Source organism: Tribolium castaneum, chromosome 4 (assembly GCF_031307605.1).
Source record: "Tribolium castaneum strain GA2 chromosome 4, icTriCast1.1, whole genome shotgun sequence".
Lineage (NCBI taxonomy): Eukaryota > Metazoa > Arthropoda > Insecta > Coleoptera > Tenebrionidae > Tribolium > Tribolium castaneum.
Genome location: NC_087397.1, coordinates 11,675,402 through 11,699,765, shown reverse-complemented (window position 1 = coordinate 11,699,765; position 24,364 = coordinate 11,675,402). Strand labels below are relative to the sequence as shown.

The following is a 24,364-nucleotide window of genomic DNA, read 5'->3' as shown; positions in this document are numbered from 1 at the left end:
GTACACAAAATCATGCGAAATGTGTTTCCGAGACAGGAACCGGATGCAGGTACCCTTCCATTGCATTAATAAAATACAACAGGTGTGGCAGGATATCGAACCGAGCCAGGACCGCATTTGGGTATTTTTACAAATCAATTAGTACAACGAGATTATTTTGGAACCGTGGCGCCTATTTATATTTTTCATTCATAATACTATTGTCTATTTTTAAATGAGGCTAGAAGCATTGCTTGTCACAGATCGAATCTGACGATAAAACAACAGTGGCTTGAACGTTAGCACAAAAAATCTATTATCAATTAGAAAATGACTTGGGTTTATTCCAGTCACGTTTTAAAACAAATACGATTGTAATATTTATAAATGTTCATTTCTTAGAACCACACGTGAAGTTGCTGCGATTTAAAGTAATTCTGATTTTTAACGAAATTTATGCGTTCCAGTATTTAGTATCAAAAAATGAACAGTCGGAAGATCATAGCTGCAAAAAACAATAAAATTTGCTCTGTGAATTTTATACAATGTGTTCAAAAATGGTTGTTCATCAAGTTTACTATGGAATTTAAAATCAATGTGCCGCATAGTCGAAATGACTATCGTAATTTTTTTGTCAAGTCTTTGAACTAACAAGTGTTCAATAATTGTTCTGGTCAGATCGCCTGTGTGGCAATTGTCACAAAAAACGTATGTCTCGGTTAACATTACAAAACAAGATAGGTGATAGCTGTCAGTGCTGTCAGTGTCAGGTTAGGTGCAGACCACTTACACAAATGCGGCCAAAAATTCACATTTCACATTGAACGTCTGCATACAATTATCATGATTTGCATTGTGATTTTTATCAAAAACTCCTAAATGCAAAATTAAGACAACATTTATACAGTTGACAGCACACCATATGAACTTATCACGCATACTACGTTCATGCTAGAAAGAGAAAACCACAGCAAACTACGACCAGAACAATTATTGAACACTTGTTAGCTTTTTACTCACTTTTTGGAATTTTCCGGCAAAGTTTTTTCAAGTGTGGGGTTTGTTTTGATTTGTGTTCTATATTTCCGTGATTTTTGTTGTGTATTCTTTCATTTTTGAATTCAAAGCATTTTTGCATTATTTTGACGGTATTCACAATTTAAAATAGGCGGCACATTACGTTCAAATTTCAAAGGTGACTTGATGAACAACCATTTTTGAACACATTGTATTAAGGCTTTACCTAGTTTTGAGCCCACAAACTGCTGCTTACTCAAACACAGCAAGTGTTACTATTACATTTCATTTTCTATTATTAAAGTAAGTTTGCGTGTCATATACAATCAAAAATAATGCTGGTTTAACTGGAACGATATCTTTTTCAAATTAATAAAAAACTACATTTGAAATAAATGCATTTGAAAAAATAATTAGCCAATTTCTCTACTGCGTTTCGGTTTTGCTCTATTCCATGTAAATGTCAAGGCCATGTAATCTGTAACAGGTAATTTAATAATAACAATAGCAGCGCACAAGGCCTATTACAAACCTTGATGTTTGTAATTTATCGGGTCGTCAAAAAGTGACCTAAATAGTTTTTTCGGAAAACTAAATTTCGAGATGCTCTATTTGGAAAGTCGGTTACGTTGCTGCATTTAACAGTTTTACGCGTAATATTCTCATTGGTATCTCCTGAAGCAACGAAAGCGAGTGTGTTAGTTGACGTCTATTCACTGCTGAAGGATAGATTTAGCGGTTGTTGAGACATGGAACTGAATTAGTTTCTCGCAATTTTACACACAATATAATTAGCGTCGGAGATGAGTAAACATGTTTGCGTCCGCTTGTAAGAAAATAATAACACCGATGCTATTTCACCGTTATTTTCGAGTTGAAAAATTCAATTTCAGCATCTCAAGCGTGAAAAACTTTCTATCAACTTGAAGCAAAGAAAGAAATTTTATTATTCGCCTTTAATACAGTTTTTCACTAAAATCTGGTGAATTAACCGTTATTGGGGGATGGCAGTGGCGTCTCGTGGACTTTATCTAAAACTGAAGCATCTGTCGGATATGTGGCAACAACCTGTCGTCTCACCTGGCCGATGACAGCTGCCCCTAAGCACATGGTTCTTCGACCCAACCAACTGGCGCTCACTATGCTAAAACTAGGGTTGTTTTATCGGTTCGGGTTTTTACAAGTGTGGGTAGTTTTACAGAAGCGAGCCAAAGGCACAAAATGTGGATACCTTTAACCCGTAGCAAACACGGAGCGAAATTAGATGTGCTATGAGCGTAATTGCAATAATATATAACGAGGGGAAACTCGAGCAATACATCACAAATCCTTATCATCTAGTCGGTACCCGGACTCCGTATAATTAATTTACGGATATCTAATCAGACGAAGTGTAGGCGAAGTTATTCTGTAATAACACCCACAACACCAACGTGTTCGATTACATAGTGCACTTGCCGCCGAAATTATCGGACGTGGATTGTCTGGAAGATTATTAAAACCGCAACCCTTCCTCCACTTAATGAAATTTTACAATAAATAACACACTATTGCATTACATAATGCTCGCTGCATATTGGATTACTATTATTTAGAGTACCAACAGATGCAATCGCCTGCCATGAAATTACTCCCATTTTCTTGCAGGTGTTACAGATACCACTATCAAACATCTGCATTGTTTGGCATTATACACTTACCGCAACAATAAGAACCATAATTCTTATCATCAGCTACTCAAGTGAGCAATTGCACTGTAAGCGCCCCAATGTGTTTTCGTAATTATTATTTATAATTGTTTAAAAAAAATGAAACGCATAACTCTACTCGTCGTAAAGCATTTTAACTGGTTACGTCCAGAAAATTTAATTCGGAAGTCTTGCGACCCAAAGTTGTCTAGACTCTAGACAAAAGCGTTTTTCAGTTTTTAATTGCTACAGAAAAGTATTGTTTATTTATATTCAAAACAATACATACAGTGTGGGCAAATGTATGAAACCAAGTGTTTTTTCCCAAAGTGTGTGTCCAAAGTCGTTAGATAGAGCTATTCAGAACACTATTTTCGATAAAAAAATCACAAAACCTTAATTTTATTTGGTAAAAAGTTGCAATCAAAAACAAAAAATGGCAACGCCTTACAAGTACACCTATTTATATACAGGCTGATTCTTTTAAGGCCTACATTAGAAACGTTTTAACTTCTGATATAGCTAGAGCGTTAAAATTTTGTATACGATCCAAATCGACTATTCTGAGTTCAACTAAATTATTTTCGAAATGGTTGAGCATCCGGAACTACAAAAAATTGGCACCAACTTTGAAATTTTAAATAGTAACCACACATTTTTATCGCATATGCTCAGTAAAACTTACCCAAGTTGTTGGTTTTTGTCTGTCATAGCTGTTGACGTATGTCAATTTTTTTGTTAAAATTTTCATTTGCACGGATTTATCTAAGATATTACAGTCCTTGAACCCTTTTCGATAAGTGAATATTTTTTTTTGCATTCGTTAACCCAAGGTTTGAAGAGTTCTCTAAAATTTTCGAAATTATCAACTGTCGAAATTCATGGCTTGTATGATTTTTTCGAAATGGTTTTCAAAAAACTGCTATAACTCAGTTTTTTCAAATGGAAATAGAAAATAAGGTCTATTTTCGTAATGGCAATCAAGAAGATATCTATATTTATGGGAACTTTTATCAATACGTCCTATACCTATGTCTTCCAATTTTTGAAAAAAATCACAAAAAACGGATTTTACTTCGTAATTTTCACACTTAATTAAGTAGACCTTTCATTTTTTATTTAGTTTTTAGCTGGTTCATTACCGAATAAGCAGTAAAACATTAATATTTAATTTATAGTTTATTGTAACTTAGTGAATTATGTAAAGTAACTCAGTCGATCTGACTTTTGAATTTTGAAAATGGTGAACAAACCGAATATTTCTTTTAAATTATAGCACAACTTCATCGTATTTTTCAAAAGTTTACTTGATTAAAAATAAAAATAATGCGCTAAAATTCTGTTTTTTGCGATTATTTCAAAATCTGTAAGAGATAGATATAGAAGATGTTAATAACAGTCTGTATAAAAATTCATGTTCTTTTGATTGTCATTGAAAAAACAGGGTCATTCCATTTGAAAAAACTGTTTTATGATCATTTTTTAATTATCATTTTCAAAAAATCATAGTATCCTTGCAATTTGACAGTTGATAATCCTAAAAACTTGAGAAGACCCTTTGAACCTTTAGCTATCAAATGCGAAAAGAATTATTCACTTGTTGTAAAGGATTCACGAGCTGTAATATTTTAAATGAACCCCAGCGCAAATAAAAATGTATTTAAAACAAATTGACATACGTCAAAAACTATGACAGGTAAGTATAAATAAGTAGCCACTATTTAAAATTGCATAGTTAGCGCCAATTTCTCATAGTTCCGAAAATTCAGCCATTTCGAAAATAATTTAGTTCAACTCAAAATGATCGATCTAGATTGTGCACAAAATCTCAGAGCTCTAGCTATATTAGAAGGTAAAAAGTTTCTAATGTAGGCCCTAAAAAAATCAGCCTGTATACATTACTACATGTTGCCAAATGTTGCTGCGCTTTTAAATTGGTGTTTTTAACTCATTTTAAAAACCAAAGAAACGGTTTTCCCACAATTCTTTTTGAAAAAGGAGATAATAAGTCAAGTAAACATTAAAATAAATCATAGCAAACAAAGTTAACAGGTCTGCTTTTCCTACAATTTCACATTAAAGTATGCCTTTTTTGAACTTTTACGAGCTTTGAAGGAGCAATACTTTTTAAATTTTTCTAGGGGTCAGTGAGGCCACTAGTATTCACTGTCAAGAGCGTGTCCGCGACTTTTGACACACCTGATACACTTACGTTACGAAAAAAATAATTAATACCTACATTATCAAGCCCGTTTTTAATTAAAAATTATTAGGCTGTGAGGTACAGTAAAAATATGCTTTTAGCAGACTCACTTTGAATTTTATTATTACATAATTTTAGGTTCAGCTTGCATGTCCAAGACTATTGTTTTCGAAGAATGCAATATTTTGCGTTCGGCATGAAATAAGCATTCAATTTGGCGAAATTCCCGTAGTCCTAATAAAGCAAGTTGTAAAAGATAAAAGGTTTCAGGAGAAAGAGAATTGATGATATCAAGTTTGCGCAAAGTTTATAAGGAAAACCCAAAATAAAATATCCCGCGTTTGTTTTTATTAAAAAACGTTGAAACAGCTCAAAACAAGAAATGATACTGTAGGAATAAATTGCGGAAATAAATTTAAATTTGTGTATTGTCAAGAGGAATATACACCATCCGATCTTTTTATCCTACATTCTTTGGTCATTGTAATGTAAATGCCGAATCGATTCATAAATATTTGTTTGCACGATATGCACCATAAACATTGTGATAATATTCACGAATGCATTTGTGTAGAAAAATATGAGCGGTGTAGATGGAATCAGTGCACGAATTTCGACCGTTTTTATGTCGCCTTATCGGCCCAAACGCCATTAATCATATTTTAATTTTCTTTATCAAACGCGGGGTTAATGACAATTTCACACAAATTCGGTAAGAAGCCTATTACTGACACTGCTTGCAAGAAACGAGCTCATCACACCAGCTGGTCCAGTTCCCTCAGTGGCGTGTTTCTTATCGTCTTCATCACTTTTTCACTCAACACACTCAAACCGACAAAACCGTTTTGTGCAAATTATTAAAAATTAATGGACCACCTGCTATTGTCACCTAACCCAAAATTGTGAAATAATTTTATCGTCTTTTGGAACGGGCCCAACTGCAACTTTCTAAATCAAACAACAATCAAAGACGAATTTTCTTTTATTTGTGCAAGCGCTCCATCGATTACATTTTTCATCGCATGTAGAAAGTCCAATTACGAGGAAAGTAAACTAATCCATAATCTGTGTAATTTATAACGCAAAAATGTGGTCACTTTACACGTCTTAAAAATTAGCTGCATTAATACGACCCCGTTTAGCCGCTGCGAGTCAAAATCCGGAAGCTTGTTGTTGCAAAAGTAAACTTCCATTTATCCGACTAGATATAGGTCAGATCGCTTTAATTAATTTATGCGATGCTGTGATAAACTGTCTAATTATCATCATGGGAATGGTGAAAGTCACATAATGAATGATCGCAAATTTTTCGATCGGTGTTTTGCATGTTTGAGGGAAACTAACGCAATTAATATTAAATTTCCCATAATTTAAACCATGTAACTGTGCTTAATATTCCCAGATTAAAAAATACTCAGCTGCCTCTGAATTACAAACGCGGGCAATTAGCCAGTAATTGCCGACCATTTAATTACAACAGATACACTTCCTTTGGTAATTTCCAATAGTTCCGACCCGAAACCAGCAAGAAGCCTTGAAACAGATTTGAACAATATACTGTTACATGCGAACAAAAAGAAAGTAGCTAAGGTTTGTTTGGCCTTGCCTGGTAACTAGAGTTACATTTAATTAGCCAGAGTAACTGCTATTTTTCCATCAATAATATGCGTTTCTATTATTTGCAAACTGGCACATAAAATAACAATTTTTCACGTTAACTGGTCGTTTTATGGGCTTTAAAAAATTTCATTATGTAATGGCGCCCTTTGGCCGCGAATTATTTATCTCAGATCCAAAATTAGCAACACGACAACGTTGATGTCATTTCCTGCAACATACCTTGTATTATTAAGTACTGAAGCAGAACGAGCCACAAATTAAAACTACAGTTGCATAACATTCAAATTAATTAAAAACTGGATGGAAAATTCTTTGGAGAAGCTTGCTCAAAAGTCTAATCAATTTTCATCGGTTTTCAGAGATCGGGAGAAAAGCTGCACTTCCGTCATTGCAGCGCTAATAAATCAGCAAGATTGTCATTACATGAAAAGTGAAAAATTCGAGCGTGTTTTCCGGCTTTTGTGCGATTTACTGTCCGAGTCAAGTATGTAAAGAAGTGACGGCGTGTAGAAACTGGTCTAGATATGGTCTGTTGGTTTCTAGCACGTAAGAACATAATTCTCAAGCTGGTATTCGTCTCGTAAATGCAAACCCGGTGATGAGTTTGGCTGATTCACCTCTTCTTTTGTCCCTGACTGCTTCACTTTTCTACCAGCAACAATTGTTTCAGAAGTTAGTGACCCCAGACGCGGGAAAAATGCCATCAGATTTGTTGATATTTACATAACTCATTTCCAATTAATACTAATTAATTTTTAACGGTATCAGTGCTTTGTTGAGACCGGTGCCACTTCATGCACTGCTAAATTAATACACTTTCTAATCAAAACTTTCGCAACACCGATAATTGTACAGGAACAAGACCGAACTTTTAGAGCATACAATTTTTTCGACAAATCGAACGAAATAATCCGGTGGCCTATATTTTAAATTAGATGTGTGACAAGATGATACAACACATCAAAAATTTTAACGCAGCGCCTGAAATAAAATACCCACCAACCAACTGACACGCTTTTCTCGTTAATGCTATTTATAATAAAAAATATGTTCCTGGTTTCGAAAAAGTGTTGGTTTCGGTCGTGTCTGCCTTGGAAAAAACTTAATAATTATGTAGGCGTGTTCATTGAATTACTCGCGAAGGACATCAAGATCAAACCATCAAACGCACGTAAAACATGTCATTTGTCTATTACTTGTTAGAGTTTCAAAGTGGAACGTGACAGACGGTTTTCGAAAAAACTTCAATTTCAGTCAAATGTTTGTAAAGCTGAAAAACTCGGAATGATATTTATCATATAATAGTCCGTAGCAGCTGCTGACTTGAAATCTTGACAATAGAAAAAAAACTTGAATCTCGATGCTAATCTAAACTATGTGAAAGAGGAATCAAAGTCATAAAATATGAAATAAACAAGAATCTGCAATGCAATTTCACTTCCATTCTAGACGGAACAAAAGTGTAATACAATCATTGGAAACGACTTGAGCATGAAATTCCCAATTTCTATTGAAGTTTTCAGCCAAAAGTTACAATTATTGTTATGCAATGAGTGTGTTATACCTTGCGTGAGGTAAGTTCAGACCAGTCTTTAACCCAATTCCTGAACCACCTAAAGGTAAATTCTTGGCTCAGCGTTTACCATACGTTTAAAAGAGTGTGAAATGATACATGTTTGCTCCTAATTAAATCGACAGAAAGAAAGAAAATGAAACTACGAGAGTGATGGTAACAGCTTTCGCAGCTGTTTGTTGATAACTTTACCAGATATTTGTTTTAACGAGACAAAAAGTCCCCACTTTACGCGGTGAAAAATGCATCCCGACTTTCCCTCATCCGAAATTGGATCGAAGCAAAGATTTGTACGTGGCTAGCGCACTAATGGTGCTCTTATTTCCCCCCGAATTAAAATGAGAAATTAATTGCGGGTATAAGCAGGTAAATTGAGATTGAAAACTCGGCTTAGCCAAAAGTTGGCAAACTTTCCCGAATCTCATAATTTTGCTATCTGGGACATATTTCGATTTGATCGACCGCAATCTACGGAGGTGCCATTATCGATACTGATGAAGCAAAACGATCTCATCAAACTTCACAGAAAATTATTTATTGTCGTCGTTTGATTTCATTACAGCTTTGAAATATGACCGGTGGCTGTTTGATGTCGGTATTTAATCAGACAGCAATTCCGGCGTGAAATTTTCATACTCAAAACGCAAATGCGCGTGCTGAAACACAACAAAGGACGAAAGGTCATTCAAACTGCTGGAACTTAATGTTCTGTAGACAAGATTTTACAAATGGAAAGCTCGCTCGACAAAGCATGGGTGTTTAAAGCTCATTTGGAGACAACAAGCAAACGAGCTGCGCCCGACTCATTGATTAGCGCGATTAGCAAACAGCCAACAAGACAACTTTTGATTTTGAAACAAAATTAACTTTACAACAATGAATAAAACACTCAAATTATATTATTCAATATTGCAATGTAACACAGGGTGTTTCAAAATTGCCGAAAATTGGGGGCTTCTCCACAAAGTTACACTGGTTTGAAGATCACTCTTTGAATTGCGTTTTGTTCAAATGCAAGCTAAAAGTTTCAGTGTTTATTGAGATTATTGGTGTAGATGATTGTGGAAAATAATAATAAAAAACATTTTTTTAATTACCTGATTTTGGAGTAAACAAATCTTAAGTTTTGGTAATTTCCGCCTATCTTTTAAAAAAATTACGAAATTTTAAAATCTTTTACGCCAAAACAAAGCTAATTTTTCGGGAAAATGATTTACATTATTATTTCTCACAATCATCTACAGTATAAATAGCAATAAACACTTGAAATTTTGGCATGTAAGTCAAAGTGCACCTGAAGTGCACCTTCAAACCAATACGTATTTCTGTGGGGAAGCCCCGAATATTTATATTGTTTCCACATTTGGTCTAGTAAAGTGATTCTCTACAACGCTCTGAACTCGGAATTCGCCAATTTTGAGACACGCTGTACATCAATATACACGAAAGTTTGTTACACTATCTTATTAATTCTAAACTTTATAAAAGAGAGTAGGATCTCAGGTGGTTTTAGAATTTGAATTTGCCGTATTAAAGTATTTTATTTTTATAAAATTTCTTAAAAGTGCGAATTTTTATCTACTCAGCAACCAGCAAAACCAAATTTTTTGTATACTAACATGTTCATTTTGTCTGGAAAGAAGTGGCAAACTTTTACCTACTACGCTCCTGCATTTATTTATAGACAGATTGTAGAATAGAATAGAAAATATATTTTTTATTGGTAATCTATTTTGATTATTTAAGCACACAGCAGCGAGTATAAATTCAACTTTCAAAAACGCGCGTTTTTTAAAGTGACCATGGCAACATCAGTAACCCAAGAAACGTGAAGATAAATGGCAACTTTTAAATAATTTTTTATTATAATGGCAATCAATTCCATGACAACGAAAGGTGTACTGATCTCACATTTTGTAATATTAATATCAGTATTTATGATTTCAAAGTGAACCAATAAAAAAATATAGCGTAAAGTATTCTTAGATAACTGGTCTTTAAAACACTTGCTCTATTTCGAGCACTTCGGCTACGCCGTCGTGCTCGAAAAATCGCGCGTGTTTCAAAGACCTCAATATCCACTTATAGTTTAATATACTATTTAGCAGTGGCAATTTGTTAAAAAAGTACCTAAATCGATAAAAATAAGGTGTACAACGCTACTGAATCTAATCGAATATAATCTAGTACCATGTGATTTTTAAAAAGTCTGATCTAGTTATCCATGACAGTTTCGCCAGCAGTGAAACGAATTGCGTAAATAACTTCAGCGTCGCTTTATCTGTCACTATGTCCAAAATGTTCACCGAAGAACATAAAAAAATATGTTGGAGTTCTATTTCCGTAATAGACATCGAGCTAACGTAACTGTCATGGATAACTAGATCAAAATTTTAAAAAATCGCATGGTATAATCTAAAAATATCAAAAACGACAACCGACTAAAACTCAACTCATCAATTTTGTCCAGTAGGTAGTTTAGTAGTTTAACTGATAATCATATTCTAACTGAAGTGGTGAAATACTGTCACATTATTTTAAAACTAACGGTATTAGATAGTTATCTTATTTAACTTGCTTTGGTGAAACCGACCCTAAGTTAAATATCTTTTCGTAATCAGAGACAATTAACTGTTATGTATTTAGAACGACAAATTAAAAGCATTTTAGATGCAAAGATTTAAAAAAGGGTGTTCCATTTAAATATTTTAACTTATTCAACTTTTAAGAGATTTGTTCATTTTTTTACTTCTCGGCGCCACTCTCCAAAAATGTTTTAAAAACTCTAAAGCTCGTACTTTCTTCTTTTACGCTAACTTAATTCAGTTTTTGACTACTTTTAGTTTCAGTATAACCAAGGCCTATTTTTAAACAGTTATACAGACTGTTCGGATTAAAAGTAAATAGTTACAAGAGGTTTTACTCTTGTATGCAGGGTGACTCAACTGGCACTCTCGCGAATGGACTTTCAACTAAGAAAAAACAACATTTCGCTGTTATATCTTCAGAGAACAGAAAAATAATTATTTAACAAAAAGATACGAATAATTTTGATTTGCGGTGTTCGGACTTTTTGGAAGAAATTATGAAAATGATTTGAATTTGCTTTTCGTAAAAGTAGTCCGTGGCACGAGAACAATACGAAGGATGAAGAGGCATGAGAGTCACGCCCACCCGGCATCTGATTGCGATGTTTGTGTGCGTTATTTATGCCGGCACGCATCACCGGACCTCGCCGGAGGAGGAAGCAGAAGAAGAAGAACTTGGAGAAGTCGGTTACGCAACGTGCTGGGGTGGGGCGTGGACACCACCTGCATAGTGGGTGCATCGCGTGCGACGTGCAGTCTCGCCTCGAAAATTGGCCGTTCGCCAATCGAATGAATAACACATCCAACAAAAGCTCCAAGAAAAAGTAGGGCCGATTTCTTCAAAATTAAATTACAAGAACTTCGCATCAAATATTAGAGAAGAAAGATCATGTTAATGTTTTTGTGATTTGAGTTGTCTTTCTTTTTTCTCTTCTTTATTGTTTTAGTCATTTTTAGGGGTTCAGCTTATTGTAATTTTTTGGCGGGTGCGCCGGAAGAGTGGTGCGGACTCACCTCCTCCTCGCCGTTGTTAGTGTTGACGGAGTCCATGCTTTGACTGAGCGTGACGCCAAGAGGGGCTTCCATGTCCTGGTCTGAGGCTTGTGGAGGGCTGCTCGACTCTGAGTCGTGTCGAGCCCTCTTCAGGGACGGCGGAGTGGCGGCAGGCGTCGGGGACAGGTCGTCTCCCAGAGGATGCCGGCCTCTCTTCGTGGTGTTGAAGACGGTCTCCACGATTCCCGCTAGTAAGTCCCGGGGGCGGCGGCGACGGTCGCGTCGAACTGGCGTCGGTCCGGGAAGCACATGCACTGAACACTACGTCACAACTGGGGCAAGTGCTGCTGATGAGGAGGTCGGTCCAGTTGTTGTTGTGAAACCGCTGGCGGTCGCTGCTAGACTGTGGCGCGGTGTCGTGGCAAGCCGCGCCGGAGGATCAGGTGGGGGTGGGGCACTCAGGTGAGTAGGTGTTGCAGTGCTGTAATCGCGGTGGCGGCGCCAGGGGTGGTGTCGCAGCCAGTGCTTGCCTCAGACTGCCACCCGCCGCCACCCGCCGCCCGACAGGTAGGCAGCGGGCACCGCGCGCACACCACCTTGACACTCATGCGCCATGAACCGACGCCGCCGCCACCGATGCCGCCACCAAACACCGGCTCCTACCTGAACACAGATACACACGGACCCTCCAACTACAACAACACGAGAACGAACCACGAACAAGCTTTCACAATAAAAGCTCACTTCTAGCTCAATCAATCACTCGGCACCGAATCGCAAAACAGAGGCGCCCAATCACAAAAATAAAAATTTCAAAAATACACCTTTCCAATTGCTGTTGCACTACTGCACATTTTGTGTTATATTTCGTTTAATATTCCCATTTATCGTATGGTAGATACGAGTATGTTGATTGCACAGCACGTAACGCTACCCTAATTTTTAACAACATAATTTTTGATTTTTATATAAAAAAGAAATTGTTTTTAACATTTAAATTTCTCATCTTTCCATACTCAATCACATCATCAAAAAATGTCTGTTATAAATAATTAAAATGATTTGTCGTCCAGATTTCAAAGATCAAATTTCATATTTTTATAAATTAATGCATAATTTCAGAATATATTTTTTTACTATTTGTAAAAACGGACAGCGCAATTGCGGTTCAGTTTGATGGACAGAATTTTCTTCATCATTGAATTCCAAATTAAAATGGGACATTCAAGTAATTATTTGTCAATTATTTCTCTACTATTAAAAAATTCTTTAAATAAAAGAATCGTCGTATCTTTTTTGTGGTTTAAAAAAATGAATAAATCCAGGAAAAAATTATGAAGTATGAAATGGTAATAATAAGAAAATCACCCACTTTCTTTTTCTAGTTTTAGTACAGTATTAGTTAAGTAGTATGCGCTACAATTTTGTTATTAACTCCAGTTTCAAAAAGCCAACAATGATCATTAATTAGAAAACGAAAAAAGAACTCGTGTTGAAAAGACTCTTCAAATTAAATTAATACTAACAAAATAAAAGTAATCGCTCCCCAAAGTCATTTAGAACCAGCCACTTTTTTTGAGACCATCTAAATTTTCAACAGATCATATCTACTTGGAAAAAAAACCTACGTATCTTCAGTTTTTTTACAAGTTAAAGAAAAGGGTGTCATTATTTTATGATTACATGAACAATAATTATTAAATTATTATAATAATTATTATTAGAGTTGCTCTTTGCTGTTATATCTAGTGATAAATGAAACTGTTTTATTTAATTTATCGAGAAATTAAGATTCCACACACGATATTTTTAAAATAAGAAAACACTTAGTGTTTTAATACATTCAAGAATAAAGCCTTCTTATAATGTAGTGAAAATAAAGACTATTGTCTCGTGAAGTTGTATCGAACCAACACGATCAACCCCTTCTTTGAAATTATAGGAATATTTTTATTTCATTTTTTGAAAACTATTAAATATTTGACACAGAACATATCATTTATTATACAGGGTAGCTAAAAAGTATGGATATAGTTAAATATAACTATTCATCAAAACTTATTGAAATTAGGTATATGCTTAAAAGTATGTAAATTGTTTATCAAATTTTTATCTCCATTTGTTCTGAGGACACAATGTTAACATGAATTTTTTTAATTGCAAAAAGGGTCAAATTTACTATTTTTAATAAGAGCATTTTTTTCTGAGTTCTATGGTATAAATAAATATCAAACTACCTAATAAAATTTTGAAAAATGTAAAATTTGTTTAGCTTTGGCAGTGTTGTCTAATTGTTATAATAACAATTTTAACGGAAAAAGTACATGTTTTAATAATAGTGTAAATCTTTATTTCACGACTGGATTTTTAAACGTCGAGTTATAACGAAAAAAAATACGAAATACATAATTTTTATTGTACAAAAAAATGTTCAAAATGATTTACATTGACTTCCTGACTTGCTGTCGCCATAACCAACCATAAGAAGAATTTCAATAAGTTCAGTTTCACGTAAATATAGTATTGTTAGACTAATTATTGCACACAAGTTTAATTTTTAGCCAATATAGAAGTGACAGACCCCTAATAACAGTATTTTCAAAGCTAACATTAGTTTTACTTTTTCAAAAATCTAGATTATTTTTTTAATTTATACTTCTTTTACATTCTAATAAAAATAAAGGTGGGTTTAGGGTATGTTACATCACTGAATTCAGAAAAAAGTTCTCTTTTAAAAATTATTAAATTTGACCCTTCGTGGGATTTAAAAAATCCAGTTTGCCTTGTATTTGAAAATAAATGATGGATAAAAATTGAAAAAGATCTCAGATGACAAAAATTAAACACTTTTAACTGTGCCCCAAATTTCAAGATGCTCTGATAAATCGTACTTAAAATATTTAGCTACCATACTTTTTAGCGAGCTTGTATATCTTGAGATTCTTCAGAACAATAAAATGCGGATTTTTTAAACCTAGATAACTATAGATATAAAAGAAGAATGGTTTCTTATTTTAATGAAAAAATTGAAGACTATTGTTTTATGACGAGCTACGAATTTTTTTGAGACTATTAGCTGTTTCAAAACTATAAAAACGCCAACGTCGCATTTTCTCTCAAAATTAGCTATTATAAATTATTCATGCACTTTAAAAAATTAATAGGTAATGTAATTTATACTTTTAATAAGAGTTCTAATTATTAGTAACTATTTTATAATTTTATCAATCTAATTAAAAAAAATAATTCGATAAAATGCGACTACTTGACGAAATCAAATTTCTGATGCTCTATACAAATAAAAAAACAGTCGTATTTAGGTCTTCGGTATCTGGTTAGAAGTAGTGATCTATAAAAAGTACATTTCCGGGGTTCTTGGGTATTAAATCTTAAAACGCTGACACCACCCAAAAGTCTACTTTGGAAAAAACGTATTAGTTATGTTTTAAAAATCGCTGACACTTCACAACAGGTGATTCCAAGCGGATTATAATAAATGATTTAAAATTTACATGAAGCACTTTGAACGTTAATAGCACAACCTGTGAAATGTATTTATAAGCCTAATAAATATTTGTAATGTGTTGATCAAAGGTCTAGCAAAACGACCTAAATATTTCTATGCGAATTGACGCCAATTTAAGTGTGACAAACTTTTTTCAATTTGTAATTTCTGAAACCATTAAAGCTGAACAAAAGTTTGTTTTGTTTGGGTTTCAACTTTTTAATTGCCTCCTTTTTGCTGCATTTCGCGCCAGATTCCACAAAAATCCGGTTCACGGCTATTTAAAATTTCTCACATATATTTAACCGAATTGTGGAACCTTCCGTAAATAATAATTTGCATGTTTGAGCCGCCACCTACCGCCGTAATCTATTAATACCTTCCAAAAACTTTTATAATGCGATTAAAGGTGTTGTGACACCAATTTGCCAAGTAATGATCAAAGACATACATTTTTATACACACACAAATAATAAATACACCTACAATTGGCATTTCGTGAACAATGGATTATTGGACGCTACTGAATTATTGCTGCTATTTCAGTGGAACGCTATCTAAAAAATAACTCACCTAAATACTTTCAGCAGCGAAATTCGCGTTTTCACGTTAATTAGCAATGGGAAACTTATTACTCAATTATCCATTGTCCTGCTCAACTCAAATATTTTAAAGTTTCAATTTTTGTTTGCAACATTACAAAAACGACATGACATTGTTCAATTTTACTTAGTCACGAAATGCAAAGTGGGTAATTTAGTGTATTAGTGCTCAAAAAATGGCAGTGAATAAAGTGTTTTAGGAGCTAGAACTCGAAAAATTAGCACTTTGCTGGGAATAATTTCTAGACATGTTATTGCTCAATTAGAGCGGAATACAATACAGCTGTAATAAAAGCAATGATAAGGTTTTGCAATATACAAATTGCAGTCGTATTAAGGCAGTCCACGATTGCTACACGGAAGTGGCGTTTATGTCGCATCCGCTAACATATCTTCGTTTTGCACAAATGACAATAATACGAAGTAGAGTCACCGTTTCATGACTTTGATATGAATATTATTGATTTAACTTCGGTCTGTATTGAGTAGTGGTTGCCATGGTTGGACGGCATCGATTTTAACTAATAGCAGCTATCAAACGGCGACCAAAATAAAAATATCAATCGTTGAGATAAGGAAATAAAGTTGGGTGAAATAATCCACGTCAGTGATTAAATTGTACAGTTAGACGTAAAATTAATGTCCACCTGACTGTGCACCATCAAGCTGAGTGAAGTTGCTGGATGAAATAGACGGCATTCATCTCTTATTAAAGATGACTAACATTTAAGATGTCAAACATGAAAGGCTATAAATTTAACAACTATTCCTTGAAACAATATTTCTTAATTAATTGGGATAACTTTATTCCCGTCTTCCTGCCGGGCGGAAATAAATGATACAGATGTACATTAAAATGTCATTAGATAATAATGGCAATCCGACGTTAATATCACGACTGCCATAGGTAATTTGTAACTGATGGCATCTCATTAATATTACACACCATACACGTCCCGAGGACTTCACCCAAACTTTACGACATTATGGCCATCATAAAAATAAATAACAAAGTTGCTTGCAACGAATCGCACCAGGAAATTTCAACGTGCAGCCACTCAAGCGAACTTCCTTCACCATGTGTATAATTGGTTGCCTGATTAACACCAAATTAAAAATTCACATTTTTTAAACAATTCACCGCTCGCCGAATGAATTTCCAAGAAACAATAGTCGCGAGAAGCCAGATTGGTTTGTAGGTCCCGAGGGAAATCCTGAACAAGTTTAGAATTTATCTCGGACACTATTCTATGGCTGCTCTTTAAAGCAGCGCTGAGAGAAGGATTGCGATTCAAAAGGCGACGCTGTACTTACAAATCATCGATAAATAATCCATTACTGAGCCACGTTTCATACGAAAGAAAACCCTTTCTCTAAATTGTTAATAATCTTTGAAACAAGATTATTTTGGTTATTTATCTTGGTTATTTTTCAAATTTCTCGTTGATTGGTCGGTTGGAATAAAAAACGCTTCGCAGTAAATTTCGTTTATTATTCATTAATCGAATAACAATAAAATCAAATAATTAAATTTAAAAAATAATTGTATGTCTGTTTACCAGAATTCACATCAATAAAGCGCACATTGGGGCCTTTTAATGTAATTAATAATTTAATTTATGAATGTTGTATTATACAAAAAAATTATACACGAAGTGATTAATATCAGTTTAATAATGCTGTACTAGAATTTGCAAATTATTTTCAGCTAAAATTATTTGTTGTTATTACAGGGTGTACCAGCAATTTTTCACTTGTGTGGGCATTAAAACGAATGAAATTGTAATGAGTTGAATAATTAATTCGCTAATTGCAGTGACCTATAACTAAAACTCTAAAATTGAGTTCTTTGTCGATTTGTGTAAATTTTTAAGCAGAGCCAAAAATAATTGAAAAAATCAATGGCGACCCAAGCGAAGTGTCTGCCGGGATAAATTTAAATTTATAATACGATATCCAGTGAATATTTATTTCAGTTTTAATAAAACCTCCCATGAGACTGTGACGTCAACTGTTGCAGTCATATTAATCCAGGTATTGAACCGTCATGCCGTATTATAAATTTATTAGCCGAAAATTATTTCAGTTTCGAGGATTATGAATTACACATTTCTGTATTTTTACATGATTGGAAATGTAAACGAACCTGTTGCCAAGTTTGCTCGTTAGTCACACCACCCGCAGGATCTTAAATAAATGTCTTGGCAAAATATTATTCCAATAAATTAGCCGAAATTGGAACACCAATTACATGCACTATTTTAGTTTACAAGTTTCAAAGCATCGATTCAAAAACTCCATAATTACAATTCCACGAGGCTGCGTTATTAAAAATTGAACAATATCGATTTATGGGCACGCTAAGGGAACGAAAACTTATCTTACACCTGTCTGTTTTCTTTCGTGTCTCTACATCGATATATTTAAATGTTTTACGAACTGGTTATAAATTGATGGAATAACGAATTGCTCGCTTTATATGCTTTCCTACATCTGTTTGTGATAGGGCACGCTATACTTCAACGAAATCTTTAATTGCGACTAAAAGCAACGCGTCTGATTATCCCAAGGCACTGTCGGATTGTGCCGCCAGGAAACCGCCTGTAAGTGAAATAAGCACATTAATTTTAACCAGTGCTAGAACTCATCAAGACTAACACTTTCCTATTTATCATTTTTTCAAAATCGCATTTTGTAAAATCATTTTTCCCCGTATAAATTTATACTTTATAAGTTTTATAAGACGTTCTATTGTGGCACGAATGGTTTTGGAGCACGACGAAGGGGTGCTCCAATAGGATGAGAGTCATAATTAATTATAAAACGAGTGTAATATACTATTTCTTCTACTTTCTGTTTTTGTTGTTTGTCTTGTTTAGTTTAACTTAACAAAATCTGTTCAAACTATTTTCTCTAAATTTTGTTAATTATTCGGGCTTTATCAATAAACGACGTTGTTGACAGATCACACACTAAATTACAGTGGTGACAATGACAAAAAATTAATAATTAAAAATTTATTAAAAAGAGTTGCACAAAAATTCTCTTTGTGAAACTGCTTTCAGTTTCACAATGAACAATTTGTGCAACCAAAGTAGAAAAAAGTAATAATAAATTTAATTTAATTTTCATGAACTTGCTTGAAAACGAGAATCTTGTCGCCTAGGTAAGTATGTTTCCAGTGGCGTCTAAGAAAATTGTGTAAGGTTTAAGATAATTTTAACTCAAAAACTAAAACGTTTTGAAAAGAAAGTTATTAGGAAAAATTGTTAGCCCTGACGAGTTTTAATACCAGTTAAAATTAATGTACTTATTTTATTTACAGCCCGATTGGGCCCCTGGTCATTTTTTGTTTGTCATTATAATAAAATAATACTTTTTAAAAAATTATATCAATAATAATTTTCTATTTATTCTCACTCTCTTCTGATATAACTAACGAAAATAATTTTGACAATAAACGAAACTTGTTATCGCTTTTTATTTTTCGATATTGTAGGTATAAACATTGACATTTTAAAGACATTAAAAAAATCTTATTTGTTTTAAATTTAATACTCTAGTTTCTCACTAATTTCATTGAGCAAATTAGTTGTAAAGTTTTATTTTTAAATTAAATTCATAGATGGCTGTAGTATTGTTTATTGTTGAATAGCTCATTTTGTTTCTTATATGAAATACTCTAACCTTTAGGATATTAAAGTAATAACTAGTAAAAATAACAATGAAATAATTATGAAATAAAATTTTTTTGCAATTAATTTTTAGTAAAAATGAAGTGTACAAAAAAAATTGACCAAACACTTAAGTTTTGATTATGGCAAAAAGATTAACAATATCAACGCCATCTTCAGGTTATTTTTATATCTTTACATTTTTTTATTAGTGACAGATTTCATGTAAAATATTTTTTGTACATTATCTACTTCTTTTTTTAGTCGAAATTAACAAAAACAAAGTTTAAAACCCGACACACCAAACGTTTTTCAAATAAACGTTTGGTGTGTTAGATTTTTAAACTTTGTTTTAGTTGTATGTACATTATCTAATAATTTTTTTAAGATATAAACTTAGGAATGTCACTTATTTTCTTATAAACATTTTTGATTTAGAGATCTCACATTAAGCAATTTTCTGTGTAGCCAAAATCGTTTATTGTTACCAATAATAAACTAATAAAATGATATAAACTAACGTATTTTTGTGATTAATTTAAATAAATGTTGCACAAAAAAAGGTATTAACTTCAGACAATAATAAACTTAATACAATGTGTAAGATTTAGGTATTTATAATAGTACGCGTGAATGTATATCTTATACAGGCTGATTTTAAAAAACAGAAGTCGTTGTAGAATGTTGGTTAAATTGCCCAATTTCCAAAAATAAAAAATAATGAATTAAATGGTTTTTAATGTAGTATGAGCTGATGTTTTAAGAATTTTCTAAATGTCATAGTAAATTCTTGGCTATATTCAACTTTCATTTTTAAGATCAAAACTATCAAATAAGACAATGTTATTATTATTGTTATGTCAAAAATCAGCAAATGAAATGAAAGAAAATATTACCAATATTTTTTCAAATATTGGTATTATCCTTTTTTTTATAAACAAATGTCAATGTCAAAATCGGATTTGTATTGCCTTAAAATGGAAAAATAAAAAATTAGATCAACATTACGTATCCCAATTTAAGATGAGCAGTACACCTTGTTTATAAATTTCTTCAATTAATGCTATACATCAATTTTTTTTTCTAACTTTGACACTGACAATTGTTTATAAAAAAACGTCTATACATGCAACAATCTGTTAAGTAATTAAAATATTTATTTGAAAGAACGAGTTTACTTGTACCAAGAATATTTTAACGCCAATAATTTTTATTGAGACCATGCAACTAGATTTTTTAACTTTTTTGTAATTTGCCGCCATTTCGATGCTTTAATAGACATCTTAAAGCACTCAACGTTATCAAGTGCGATGTTATAATAGTCATTATTTGACGGAACATTTTACGAAAATTTTTAGGTTGGCAAATTCTGTACTGTATTTCACAAATTTCCGGGGACGTTCATGCAAGATTACCTGCATTGTCATCCAAACTCTTGTTTTAAATCAATTTTTCACTTTCAAAGTTGAGATATTTCCAACTGACTACCAATTGACTAAAATAATAATTTTTGTTTAAAAACGGCAAAAAGGAGACAAATTACAAAAAATAGTAAAAATACTCGTTTTATAAGACCTTGAGCACTCATTTTTTCAAAAAACTCATGGCTAACGCCAATCGTTTTTGAAAGTGAAACTTATTTTTGAATATACAGACTGATCCAGAAATACTGAGTCTGTTGGCAACAGTGGACTTAATTTTTTAAGAATACCAATGGAATACGCTTCCAGTTAACAACAATTTAACATTCTTGTGGGGTTATAAAAATCGAATTCGGTTGCAATGTTGCAAATTACGAGCACAAATACTTTCAAATGTGTTGCCAACAGACTCAATAATTCTGAATCAGTCTGTACTATTATTAGATTTAATCCGACTTTATTAATTTTTTTAACTAAAATTTTTAGTAAAAAATTAAATTGCACATGTTTGCACTAAATAAATTAATCTTTCAGGTTATGAAGAGGTTCTAATTTAATATAAAAATGTTGAATAAATATAGCCCAAAAATACTAAACAGTTAGAAAAAATTTAAAGCATTAACTTACTACGTCTAAAGCGATTTTATTTTAGTTTTAATTTTTAAAATCGGTCCAGAAATAAAATTTCTACAGCGTCTACCGTTTTTAAAATCACCTGTATAAAAAACTTTTTGTTGGGCCCTTTCAGGGAATTTTCCGGTGGGCTCTATTGCCCACAATCCGACACTGTCCCAGTGTATTATTCTATTCAAACGTTGTCACAACAGATTAAAAAAATTGGAAGAGGCACAGTTTCGAAATTAAAAATAGATGGTTTAGTGATAACGTGTCAATTCAGTGTTTTTCAGCGTTAATCATTCCATCAGAGTGCAGCCAATGATGGCAGAAAATCCTTCAAAAGAAGGGTGTCAATAACAAATCCGAATAACCCTCAATACGGCCGGAACAACTTGATGGATGGCTCTAATCTCTTTAAATGGAAAATTAATTAACATTTGTCTGCGTGTCTTGCTCCTTCTCTCTCAATGAAACCACAACCGCTTTACCACAATTTATTTGACCAAATTTGCGAGAATTTCTTAAAAATAGTCGTCGTTTCGCCACTGTCCAAATTGGCCAGTTGTTGGTCGGAGATGCTCCCCTTGAAGCTGCAGTGGCGCGGTTTGGGGCACACTGGCCGCGGACAAGTCATCGGAGGCGGACACAGCATTAGAATATTTTTGCTCTTTTCCAAATTGGCCCTCTCCGCTTGCACCGTCGTCAGTGCGCTTTTCATCGCCTCGACATGACTTTCCATTTCGCACAGCTGCTTTTCCAAAGCTTTCGTGTTTTCCGTGTACTCGTTTAGACGACTCTCCAAACAGGCGTAGTTTTTCCCGCACGGAATTTGCGCGTCGGGCTTTTGGTGTCCAGTCGCTTGTTCGATTTTTTCGTTGAGGATTGCGTTCTGTTTCGAAATGTTGTTCATTTCGCACTGGAGTTGGCACAGTTGCTTTTGCAAGTTCTCAATCGTTCGGTTTTTCTGCATTAAGTCGCATTCCAGTTTGCGACTCATTCCGGTGAGACCGGCGTTTCCGGCCACGAGCTGCTTCTGCATGTTGACGAGTCTTTGGGACAGATTCGGGGCCACATTTTCACGAGAACTTTTCTGGCTACACTGAGCTGTGCATACTTTGTCGTCCTGTAATTTCTTCTCATCGCAAACTATCAGTTTGGGCATGTTGTTCTCCGTCATGCCGCAAATTATTACTTTGGGCAGCGAATCTTCAGTGTGCTTGCTGTAGGAGGACATTTCGGGGACTTAAACTTGAAATTTTGACATGTTTTTAATTAATGACAGTTTCTATGAAATATGAAATTAATTATCTATTTGAAGCGTCGTCTGATAAGTTCACACTAGAGTTCCGGTATTGGGAATTCCCAATATACAGGAGGTTCCGTTACATCCCACATTAGAAACATTGGAAGTTCCACAAGTTCTAATAATGATAGTCTTTTGAAAATTTGTATACAACAATAATCCGTTAGGTCCTAATCAATTTTTGTACTTATAGCGTTTAAATAGCTATTTCTTTCCAAAACTGCGGTGTTTTTTAATTTGCAACAATGGCTAGGGACATTTAATAGGTTGGTATCGCTATTGTTGAGATGGAAACGGTTTTTTTTTTTGACAGTTTTGATAGTTCTTTTAAAATTTCCGATTGTTTGGAACTTGTTTGGAAAGCAATTTCCCACATAAATACCTCGTTTGCTGTACGAGCGGAGCGAGTGCTGCATGAAGTGCGAATGTGGGAAATTGTTTTATAACCCAGTCAAATTAGACAAATCGGTGGAAAATTTTTCTAGAGTGTTTGAGTTTTTTTAAGCTTTCTTTACACTTGGGTAGACATATATCAAAAATCCCCGAGGTTTAGGGGCGAGCTCGAGAAGGGAGAGGGGGTTAAAGCAGTCTTTTTTTGGATTTTTGCTTATATCGCGGAAACTGTTGCTCCTATCAATTTTTTATCTTCTTACCAAAATTAAATCTGATCAAATTTGTACAAAATGGTTATATGCACTTTTCTTGTAGGACTAACCATAAGCGAGTTACAGAGCTGGAAAGAATTAATCATTTAAAAAAATATGCTTAAAAAAATGTCTTGTGTTTTAAAAAACTGACAATAAACTGAATTTATTGGGTCCAACACATTATTAAAGGAGAAAGGGGGAGACATTTTCGTCTTCGTCTCAAACACTGAAAATTGAATTATAGTCTTGTTCAGTACAATTTTAATAAATAGATGATTTAATATAAATGTTTTGAATAAATCTTATAATAAACTGAAAGCATTGAGTCCAACAGTTCATTCTATCATATCTTCTGGATCATCTTCAAATACTGAACTGTGGCCTTCAACGGAGAGCCCGAGGAAAGAAAGTATTTTTCTCTTTTATTTTCCACTCTTAGGTTAGTTGCAAGGAGCTTTACAGACACTATTTCCAGTGACATGTAGACACCAAACTTCAAAAGCTAGTAGCTTCCTTACGGTTAGTCCTACAACAATAAGACTAGGATCATTTTGTGGGAAATTTTATCAACTTTAATTTTGGTAAGAAGATAAAAATTGCTAGGAATGACCGTTTCCAAGATATAAGCAAAAAAACAAAAAAGACAGTTTTAGCCCCCCCCTTCCTCGAGCTCGCCCCCCAACCTCGGGTACTTTTAAAATATGTCTACCCAAGTGTAAAGAAAGCTTTAAAAAATCCATCTCTCAAGGAATGTTTTCCACTAATCGCCTTATTTTTGTCTAATTTGAATTGACTGAATTATTACAAACAAGTTAGGAACCATATCAAAAATCAAAAATTTTACAAGACTGTCACTTATCGTAAAAAAATTATATAAATAACGATACCAACCTATTAAATGTCCCTAGCCATTGTTGCAAAGTAAAAATACAC

The 24,364-nt window shown here is 33.6% G+C and overlaps 2 protein-coding genes and 1 long non-coding RNA gene across 10 annotated transcripts in view; 1 reads left to right on the top strand and 2 right to left on the bottom strand.

The window, feature by feature from the left end:
• Window positions 1-12,395, bottom strand: part of cpo (couch potato) — a 115,128-nt gene extending 102,733 nt beyond the window's left edge. Inside the window, exon 1 of one of the 7 annotated variants that reach the window (XM_015983444.2) lies at window positions 11,683-12,395. In XM_015983444.2, the coding sequence (XP_015838930.1) occupies window positions 11,683-11,754 (72 nt within the window). In that variant the 5' untranslated portion in view covers window positions 11,755-12,395. The remainder of the gene's footprint in view (window positions 1-11,682) is intronic. The other 6 variants (XM_064356019.1, XM_015983438.2, XM_015983456.2 and 3 more) reach the window with 6 other exon arrangements.
• Sou (Souji) overlaps window positions 1-24,364 on the top strand; it is a 218,301-nt gene that overhangs the window by 154,985 nt on the left and 38,952 nt on the right. The window lies entirely within an intron of this gene.
• LOC107398639 (uncharacterized) lies at window positions 1,182-2,517 on the bottom strand. 2 transcript variants are annotated; one of them, XR_001575440.2, is made up of 3 exons: window positions 2,077-2,517; window positions 1,529-2,027; window positions 1,182-1,474 (listed from the first exon to the last, which is right to left on the bottom strand). It is a non-coding gene; the product is annotated as an uncharacterized LOC107398639 (long non-coding RNA). The 2 variants fall into 2 exon arrangements; XR_001575442.2 differs by having other exon boundaries at window positions 1,529-2,021.